Consider the following 10,420-nt stretch of genomic DNA (forward strand, 5'->3'; position numbering starts at 1 on the left):
GTATTGGCAGAGCTCTGTGCTGACACCTGACATGATTACAAGTTTTTTATCTTATTTAAAGGAAACAGACCTAGTTCTGTGCTGCAGGCAGCTACACCAACAGCCACCAGCCCTGCTGCAGTGTGAGCACCTTCCCCTGACAGCCCCAGCCTCTGCTCACAGCCCGGGCGTGACAGCTGGAAGGGAAACCTTTGATGAGCAGGAGCTCAGCTTCACACCAAACTGAACTCACAACAGGATGTGCCTTCCACCAAAAACTTTCCAGAGCCTTCTCTCTGTAGAGGTAGAGTGATTGGGAACAAGAACACAGGCTCTTTTAAATGTGAAGGAACTGCTGCCAGGAGACATTTGCTGCTGGCCAACTGTGAAAGCACAGAACACAGTTACCTCGTACCTGTTCACATCTCCTAGATGTAACTGTGCACAGATTTTCTAAATCAGGTCTAAAGACCATAAGATTCCTAAATAAAACCTAGTGAACTTCAGTACAAGCAGCTGTAGCATGCTGAAGGAACTTGCAGCTTTTGACAATTTTTTCTTGTACTGACATGTTAATGTAAGCATGAAGCAGTTCTAGCTCTACACAGAATATGTTGACTAAGAGAGGTAGCTTTTACTTCAGAAATACCTTGAAAAAAATGCATATTTTAACTATTTGTGAAACCATTGGTCAGAACAGAGGACACCACACAGCTGGAGTAAAACACAGTCAGACATTTAGTCTGTGCTGCCTACCTTAAAAAAAGTTATTATTTAGCACTTGGGTATCATTTCAAGTGAGGAAATACTCATCAACTCTAAGCTACCACCTTGTTTGACATCAGCCCTTTCCCTACCTAAAGTTACACATCTCCCTGCTTCCTTTCTAAATACACAGTTTAAATAGTAAACATTGAGGTCTAGAAAAAGATTGCTCTGTCCTGCCCACAAGTGAAACAGAACAGGACTAAGGTAGAGCATCCCAAAGAAGTTTCATCATGATCCTTTTTCCTTTGCTATTTATGGCTCCTTGGTGAGTCTGAGATAAGTTAAGACACCTTTACAAGTTGCTTACCCTGATGTTTAAAATTCCAAGAGAGGCACTCAGACTTTAATTTCCACAGATATCCAGTGGCAAGTCAGTAGTAGAGAACATAAAAGTGCCACTATTCTGCATCTCCTAATTGCATATATTAAAGGGGAAACCTCAAAGCTTTGTGTATTGAGGTACAAATTCAACTCTTCTACATTGCATATACTGTACCTGCAGCAAATGTTTGCAGTAAGCAGAAGCTCACATCTGTATCTTCATTAATGGAAAAGCAATTATTTCAAACCAATTCATTAATAAATAACTATTCCTAGACAAGTTTGATGAGGTGACAAAAGTTCAAAAGCCAGCAGTGTCCACATGCAGGGTCTTGAAGCAGTTTAGCACTGAACAATGGGCCCTAAGACAGATTCCACCCATTGTAAATGCACACGTTGAGAAATGCCCAGATCAAGGTTGTGAGGGGTTTCTTGTTCTGAAGAACAATCAGAATATTTTCCAGATGTGTGAAAGCCTCTGCTTGCTTCAGTTCACAATGACTATCAGTATTGAACCTGTGGTTCATCTGCATCACTTGCCTCTGTTTCGCTGCTCTGGGAGAAATCTTGTGGGGTCTCCACTCTGTCCAGTTCCAGAAAACTCGTAATGAGTTTGGCAACTGCTTCCACATCACTGTGGGAAGGAAGAAACAATGGAAGAGTTAGTGGAACTGCAGTGCTGACAAGACAAGAGCAGGCATGCTAATTCCTGAGAATAATTGCCTGGAGGGAAACTCATATGGGCATAGAGGCTATGGCTGACACACCAAGCCATTCCCTCCACATCAGAACAAATCAGTCCTTTCCCACTCCCTGCTGAAAGGTTCCTTATTATCAATGCTTAAGATAAATTTTCTAACTAATACACCAAATGTTTGCAAAGTAGAATTAGTCCCCTTTGCCACTGCCTAGCTCAGGAAGGCAACTCCAGCAGACATGCAGCACTAAAGAGATCTCAGATATTTAAACATGATTCTGACAGATAGTGTTAGCCATATGTCTGCAAATGAAAACATTATGGAGTTTAAAAGGTTAAACTGAGTAACACAAGGTCATAATAGCAAGTCTAAAAACTGAGCTTAGTTATAATGATGCCTTGGGAAGGCTGACCTAGAACAGAGGCTGGACAGAGTTAAGGAATAAAGTAGGGATTTATTAAAAGGACCTCCTCCATGGATCCACCTTGGGCAGCACAAGAGCCCAGCCAGGGCTGCACCCAAGATGAACCAAAATGGTCACAAAATGGACGACAAGTCATGGAGTCTCTCATTTTTATAAGTTCTGCTCCATTTCCATATTGGAGTTCATTGTCCAATTATAGGTTTAGCTAATGAAGCCCCATCCTGCTTGGTTTTCTCTCTCCAGCCCATGTTGTTTGTGCTCTTGGGCTGAGATTTGGATCATTTGTCCTTGGTGCCCAGCTGGAGCAGGAATTGTTTTGTCTCCCTGCTCTGTGCAGAGAGCTCACAACCCCTGATATGAAGCTCAGACCCACACACTAAAGCAGCACAGAATGTGAAAAATATAAAAACTAAAACCTGAGGCATCAACAATAGCTGGCAATTACTGACCCACATGATTGGCATCCCCACCTTCCACATTCCAATTTTACCAAGTCCCCACTGCACCTTCTGCAGCCCAGCACGGCGCTCTGGGTGAGCGGGTGTGAGAAGCCGGTGACGAAGCGCAGCACCACCAGGTGGCCCTTCCCGAAATAGCGCACGGCCTCCTCCTCCACGTTCACATCGCGGATCTCGCTCAGCACGGCCACCACTGCAGGGAGGGCACAACAGCAGCTTCAGCAGCACTGCAAACCCTCAGCACAGGGGACAGGGTCACGGGGACCCCGTCACAGGCATCTTTTATGAAAAATCCTTTCCTTAGGATTTTTTCTCCTGAGAAGCTGGGAGGCCTCAGGAACAAAATGTAAACAATGATTATCTGCTGCTGTGGAATGCAACAGGTGCATCTGGGATTGGTCTCATGTGGTTGTTTCTAATTAATGGCCAATCACAGTCAGCTGTCCAGACTGTCTCAGTCAGTCACAAGCCTTTGTTATCATTCTTTCTTTTTCTATTCTTAGCCAGCCATCTATTCTATTCATCATATTCATCATTTCTTCTATTCTTTTAGTATAGTTTTAATATAATATATATCATAAAATAATAAATCAGCCTTCTGAAACATGGAGTCAGATCCTCATCTCTTCCCTCATCCTCAGACCCCTGTGAGCACTGTCACAGGGACCCTGCTCTGGGGCACCACTGCTGTGACCCCTCACAGCCAGGGCACTCCTGCAGCAGCAAACTGATGCCTTGTGCAGGCTGATCTAGAGCAGAGACCAGATGGAGCTAAAGAATAACTTTATTCTTCTTAGGGATTTATGAAAAGGCCTCCATGGATCCACCTTGGGCAGCACAAGAGCCCAGCCAGGGCTGCACCCGAGAGGAACCAAAATGGTCACAAAATGCACAACTGGTCATGGGGTCTCTCACTTTTATAAGTTCTGCTCCATTTGCATCTTGGACTTCATTGTCCAACTACAGGTCCAGCCCATGAAGTCCCACCCTGCTTGTTTTTCTCTCTTCAGTCCACATTTTTTATGCTCTTGGGCCTGAGATTTGGATCATTTGTCCTTGGTCCCCAGCTAGAGAAGGAATTGTTTCGTCTCCCTGTAGCCCCATTTCTCTTCACAGAGAAAAGCAAGGCACAATTCTTCCCAAGAATATTTCTGGGTTTCCCATTCTCTGAACCTCAGAGAAAGGAAAAACAATTCTTATCATTTGCTGTGCCTGTGTTTGTGCAAAAGTAGGATGCAATATGGAGACTGTTTACCCACAGTGATGGTGTTTTGTTTCCTTGGCCTGTCAGGGCCAGGTGTGTGTGTCAGGACTGTTGGGTGACAGTCACAAGATTCAGTGCAGTTCAGTTGTGTGCAGGGTTGAGTGCTTGGCAGGTTCAGGTTTAGATGTTCTGCCATGGAAGAAGATCCTACTTTGCAACAGAATAGAAGATCCCAGTTTGCAATAGAGCTTCCAACTCACCACCCTGACTCTCCCAACTCACAGACCAAACTGCAGTTTCTGAGAGTCCAAGAGGAAGCCCAAGGCCATCAGATCCTGCATTAAACTGAGCCTCCTGCTCAGGCTGCTTTAAATGCATATTCTGTAACTGCAGGATGGAACAAGCCTGCTTGCATATGCTATCAAACCTTTGCCTGCTCCCCAAAGCAGATGAGATTACAGCAATCTCAACTTCTGGATCCAAAACTGAAGTTTTTCCACCAGTCCCAGCTGCCAAGCAGGCTAGCCAAGAGCAAGGTAAACACATTAACATCCCAAAGGACTGGCTAACATTATTAGGGAAAGCAATGTGTACGCCTACTTCTGCTGGATTAAAATAATTAACAAGATGCATTCAGCACACTGAGAAAAAGCATTTGGGCCCAGAGAGGTAGATTGTTACATCTGCTGCTTGGGAACAAAGCAGATCTGGAAGCAGATGTGACTTAATTTGAGTACAGAACTCCACAGAAGCCATTAAATGGGCACACATCCATCTCTGCTGCTGCTCACCACATTTTGTACCACAGATGCTGCTTTCTCACCTTGTTCATTGCCTCCTTTTGACAAGGTCAGGATTTTTTTGTAGAGGTTGAATGTTTTTAGGCAGATTGTTCCCTTGTTTTTATCAAATACAGCTTCCTGTGGAATTGAAAAATGAGAATTAAGATTTTCTTGAAAACACCATCACTAGCTATGCTTCAAAGTAAAACAAAAATAGTTCCACTGGAAAATAATCTTGGTAACAGAAAACTACACAGAGAGAGACAGAGATACATTCCTCTATTACCAGACCATGAAAATCACAATCTTGCTCTTGGTTTTAATAGAAACTTTACCATATCTCTGGTGTGACTTCTAGAAAGGAGTTAAAATGGGTTCATTGTCCCCCTTGCCACATTCCCCAAGTAATAAAAGCTGGAATTAAATTTGAACACTAACTTGTAACTCCTATAATTCTCACTTCTGGTGAATTTGACATCCCAGTGCTGTGTTCTATAGGCCAGGCTTACACAGACCTCAAATATCCCAAGGAAAATGAATATTAATGATATGGGATATTAATAAAATTTCATATTAATCAATGAAAAGAGGATCTTGTTCTGTTTAGGTGAGTTGCTCATTCTAACACAGCTCAGGTCAGCAGGGTGACAAGGTGGGTTACTGCTCTCAAATCAACATCCACACAATTCTAAAGCAGAGGAGAAAAGCTGAGCAGCCTGGAAGCTTAGAGCTCCCTTATTTAGTGGTTTCTCTGTCATTAGCCTGAAGACTAAGTTCAAAATCATTTGTGCAGCTGAATGTCCTGGTCATTCTCCCTCTTTTGTATAAAAGAGAACATTTTGGGCCAAGTCTCCCCTTAAAAATACCCAAATGTTTAGCTTCACATTTTTATGTTTGTATAATCCAAGAATTCTTGCCCCAATTCTAGTCCCAGCATAGCAACCCAGAGGGTTTCCTCAAAACCACAAGCATAACTTGTCTGTTTGGAATCAGCATCTGCCAAGTGCTTCCTACTCACAGCCCCTCATTTCCTGAGCTCAGCATCTTACCTCCCACTGCTCCAGATTCTGGGCTGCCACAAAGAAACACCCAGCCATGTAGAAGAGCTTCCATGCCAAGCTGTCTGGACAATGTAAAAAATGCATAAATTTAGGTTTTTTTACTCCTTCTCTGGCATTTAAACAATCCTGAAAGCAACATGCTCCCTTTAAAATCAACAAAAGGAGGAAAGGTTTCTCTGATGGAACATTTTTGCTTTTAGTTGTACTACAAGCTATTTTACAGCTCTTTCCCAGAATGAAAATATAGAAAATTTTCACACTTTTCAGAGACTTCATTCACACTGAGCTTCAAACCATGCAGAATTATAAGCATTTGTATTATTGGCAAGGTTGGAACATCACATCTTTCTCTTCTGTACAAAGGCATCTTAAAAGGCATTCACAGAACTGCCAACCTGCTGTCAAACACCAAATATTTGTGCTGCAGAGGACAAGGGTAAGGACAATGAAAACTCAATAAAGGAAACATGTTTCTGCATAAAAGGAAGCAGTTGGTCCTCTTGACAAACAAACATTTGCATTTCATGTCCTGGAAATGTTTACATGTCACAGCCTGAATAATTTGCTCACTCAGGCTTTTAACTGAAGGCACAGCAGAACTGTGCTGAGATTTCAGAAAACTTTGTTGCAATGTTTAAAGAAAAACAAGGCTGATTTAGCTGGTGGCTCAAGCAGCTTGAATTTTTCTCTTGAAATAAAAATATGTGGGTTCTATTGGTAGCACATTCCTACACACTATTAAGTTTTAACATTTGATGTTAACAGGATGCAGCACAGGGCAGCTTCCAGGACAAATGTCATGGATGGAAGGACAGCTGGCATTTGGTGCAGGGGGAGGAAGCAGCAGAAGCTGGCTCATCCCTAAAGGTGCTGGGATGAGTAAATCTCTGCCAGGGATGATCTGACAGTTTCCAGAGAAACAGAGAATTTCCGTCACAGGCAAAGCAATCATTTCATTATGGTGTCAAATAATCATTACATGTCCTCCCAGGAGAGCTGTGAGGAGCAGCTAATCACATTTATAAAACATTGAAAGTACAAAATGCCACAGAGTACCAATATCATTATTAAAAATGCTTGCAAATGGAAAAGGAGGCTGAGTAAGAAATACAGCACTAAAGCACAGCAAGCCACAGAGGCAAAAATTATTATTGGTTTTAATATTCACACCACAAAGGGGGAGAGGAACCTCCACTGCCTTTGAAGGGCCAGACAGAAGCTGCAGATGAGTCATCAGCACGAAAAACAGATTAACAGCAAAGAAATCATTCCCAAAAAAGTGATAGAGCATTACCTGCACTATAATAAGCAGCAGCCAAACCTATGGAGGCTATTCCTAGGAGGAAAGAGGAGAGAATTAAGACAAATAAATAACAAATAACTAAAAAACATCTAAAATTCCCTGACGAAAAACATCACTTTCCAACACCAGGACAAACCTGATTGCAACATATATGACTATATGAAAGTCAAGTTCTTTTTTTCTCTCAGTATTAAGAAAAGCTTCCATCCTGCAAAGGCATTAAAAGCACAGTGGTTGGAGTCAGAAATAAAAATTTTGAGACACAGTTGGGAACAGAAGCTCAGAGGGACTCAGTCTAACCATGACACCACACTTCCCCTCAGCACAGTACAACCTGGAGTGCTCAAAAACCCTGCAATGGTTATTTTCCCCTTTGGGTGCTCTATGGAGGCAAAAGACAACTTTTGCAGTAAAGCTGTGGCAGAAACTGCCAGCTCCTTTCTCTCAGAGAGGAGGAAGCAGCTGAAGAGTGCCCCATGCCCCAGGGGCTGCTGCAACTGCAAAGATCTTCTCAACCACATCCCTGAAAGCACTGACAAGGTGGTGTTGCTGCAGTGGGATCTCAGCTGGAAAGCAGGATATACCAGATTTTCCCCAGCAGCTCTCTCAGTACAATCCCAACAAGTTTATTTCTCCTGCATATTCAGTGGTGTTTATAAAGATGCCTTTCAGAATATCCTGTATGATTTCCCATTTCATACAGAGTCCTGAGGAGCTCAGCACCAACCCCACACACCCAGCATGGTCACGCTGCAGCTTTCCACTCCTGCAAACTGAGATGTTTCTCAAGCAAAACCCCCTTCAGAAGCTTCACATTTCATAATAAACCTTCTGTTCTTGATCTTCCAGGACTCCTTTAAAATTCCATCCATGAGTTTCTGAGGTTCTCCAGATGAGACTGAAAGTCCCACAGTGAAACTGCCATGCTGAGGCTTCACACTCATTCAGTGGCTATGGAAAGGAAGAGTTCAGAGCCCAATCTCTGCTCCTCTGGAAAGGAAAATGCCTGGAAGGCAGGGATTTCACCAGAGGCTCTTTCAGGAGTTTATTGTGACCATCTCCCCTTACAGCAAGCTCTGGAATGAAAGCTGTGCTCTTACCAACACAGAGAGACCAGGAGCGGATGCCAGGTGACCTCTTCAGGTGCAGATGGGAATTTGTGCGTTTTTCAACCAACATGTACATCTTCAACAGCAGCTCCCAGCAGCCCAGTGTCACTCATCAAACCTCACTGCACCAAACAAACAAAAAGAAAAAAAGGTAAAATTTTTAAATCATTGACAATTCCACCAGTTCCCCCTCCAGGACTCACCAAGCCTCAATCTAGACTATAAAAGATACTCCAGAGTAAAAACACAGGAAGAGCAATATGAACACTGAAAATAACCACAAAGTAAAACTGTCATGTTGAGAGTTGCATAACAACAACAGGAATGTGAATTCCTGGAAGAAAGTTCTCATTTTAGGGGTAAAAGTCTCTTTCTGTTATAATCAGATTCTGGAAGAAAAATGTGCAAAACAAGGAGCTGGAACAATGTTGTTGTTAATTCATGCAGCCCTTCAGATAAAAAAGCAAGGGGAATGGAAATCTCTTGACAGCATTTCTCCTGTGAGCTCAGAGGGTTGTGTGAAGGGTTAGTCTGGGAGTTGGGCAGGACAGTGCAGCCTTCTGCACCCCAGGAGGGGCTGCAGCCAAGCACTGCCACCATCCCATAATGCCACAGACAGCATTCCCATCTTCCAGGGCACCTCAGGAACACAACCAGGAGATTCCAACAAGTATGTTTGTCTGTCCTCAACAAGACCACACCTTCAGCCCAGGTAGAAACAACAGAGACTAAAAGGCCAGGCACTAATTAAAACCAGGAAGAGCTGGGTAATCCCATGCAGCATTTTCAGTACATTTTTACTGTTTCACAGCACAGAATCAGAGTTATCTAGGGTGAGAAAGACCTTTAAGATCACGAAGCCCAACCATTAACACAGCACACCACTAAACCATGTCCTGAAGTACCTCACCTACAGGATTTTTGAACACTTCCAGGGATGGTGACTCCACCACTTCCCTGGGCATCCTGTCCCATAGAACCAGCTCAAGGAGGCTGGCATTAAGCTGCTGTTAGCTGCCCAAGATAACAGGTTTCAAGAAAATGCCAACATTCATCAGGTTCTGAATAACACTGAGAGAACAGGGCTGAGCACATCCAAGTTCTCACAAAAGGCAAATATGTGATTTTCAGTCCTTTACTTATCCAGCTGTTCTTGGATACAATATGCTCCTGCAATTCTGGGAGTTTGGATACAAAGCTCCAGAGGAGCAGATTGAGCCAGGTCTTTTCAGTTAAACAAAAAGCACCCACGGCTTTGATTTTAATCTCTTAGCAACACATCTGAGAGCATCTGAAACCGAAAGAGCCAAAAGCACTTATGCATGAGACACACTCCATCTCCTCCGGATGTCAAGCATCAAATTTTAATTTTCAAATGACTCCTGTGAGTTGTTCTCAATACACCGGAAAATACTTCTGCATGCACAATGCCTTCTCCTGCCTGGTACCAAATCCAAGTTAAAAAACACACCGAAATCACCGCAGAAATCTCAGTGTATTTAATAAATATTACACTTAGAACATAATTCTCACAATTATCAGTCAAGTCCATTAATGCAACCTTTGATATCTCCTCCCCATAATAATTTAGGGAAGTTCAAGCAGGCAAATGCCAGTTTTGGTTTAATGTTGGACACGCAACATCAATGCATTGTCTCTCACAGGCTGTTGCTTGGAATAAAAAACAGCAAAGCAGCTTCTAAAGTTACATTTTATAAATAAATCATAAATGCGCCCTAAAGCAAATACTAAAATTTTACCAGAACACAGAGAAAGAGGTACTTTTGTGCTGTTTTTGCTAAGTCCTTAAAAGTTAAATTTTGCTTAAATTTGTCTGGTTTACAATGAACTGATCTCCAGCATCAAAATAACATTCTCATGCTTCCTCCAAGTTCTCGGTTGAAGGCGAGCCAGCAAAGCCCAATGGAAGAATTGAAATTTTCACCCCTTGAAATCTTCACCACCAGCAGCCATCAAGTCAGGAGCACACATCAGGTGAATTTTCTTTACAGAGCTTATTTTTGTTACCTCCCTAGCCTGCACCTGCTCCCAGCCCAGCGTGGTTTCCCCCTGAGGGAAGGGAACACTCTCCCCAGCCATGACCCACCCGACCCGCGGCGTTTGTCCCCCCGCGTGTGGGGAGCCCCAGGCCGCCCTCACCCTCACCCAGCCCCGTGCCCGCGGTACCTGCCCGGCCTCCAGCCGCGCTCTAAGGATCCTCGGCCGCCTCCGCGTCCCGCGCCCTCAGCGATCGTCCCGCCTCAGGGATGGACGGAGGCGCCCGCGGCCATTTTGGGTGAGGGCAGAGGACGG

At 43.6% G+C, this 10,420-nt stretch overlaps 1 protein-coding gene across 1 annotated transcript; it reads right to left on the reverse strand.

Annotated features, from left to right (window-relative positions):
* Window positions 1-210: 210 nt before the first annotated feature.
* On the reverse strand, window positions 211-10,384 carry LOC128938463 (cytochrome b-245 chaperone 1). Its single transcript, XM_054278716.1, has 7 exons — window positions 10,295-10,384; window positions 8,099-8,229; window positions 6,990-7,031; window positions 5,684-5,757; window positions 4,676-4,772; window positions 2,697-2,841; window positions 211-1,702 (listed from the first exon to the last, which is right to left on the reverse strand). Exons 2-7 carry the CDS (start codon window positions 8,181-8,183, stop codon window positions 1,573-1,575), a joined length of 573 nt encoding a protein of 190 aa, XP_054134691.1. The 5' UTR covers window positions 8,184-8,229; window positions 10,295-10,384; the 3' UTR covers window positions 211-1,572.
* Between the last annotated feature and the right edge of the window lie 36 nt (window positions 10,385-10,420).

Source organism: Melozone crissalis, unplaced genomic scaffold, assembly GCF_028551555.1.
Source record: "Melozone crissalis strain CALT ecotype California unplaced genomic scaffold, PUWL_Pcris_2 ptg000026l_1, whole genome shotgun sequence".
NCBI classification, from domain to species: domain Eukaryota; kingdom Metazoa; phylum Chordata; class Aves; order Passeriformes; family Passerellidae; genus Melozone; species Melozone crissalis.

Coding starts and splice junctions, on each gene's coding strand:
- LOC128938463 (XM_054278716.1), bottom strand. CDS start 8,183: ATGTACATGTTGGTTGAAAAACGCACAAATTCCCATCTGCACCTGAAG. Junction 2,842..4,675: donor AAAAGGAGGCAATGAACAAG/GTGAGAAAGCAG, acceptor CCCTCCCTGCAG/TGGTGGCCGTGCTGAGCGAG. Junction 1,703..2,696: donor GCCGTGCTGGGCTGCAGAAG/GTGCAGTGGGGA, acceptor TCCTTCCCACAG/TGATGTGGAAGCAGTTGCCA.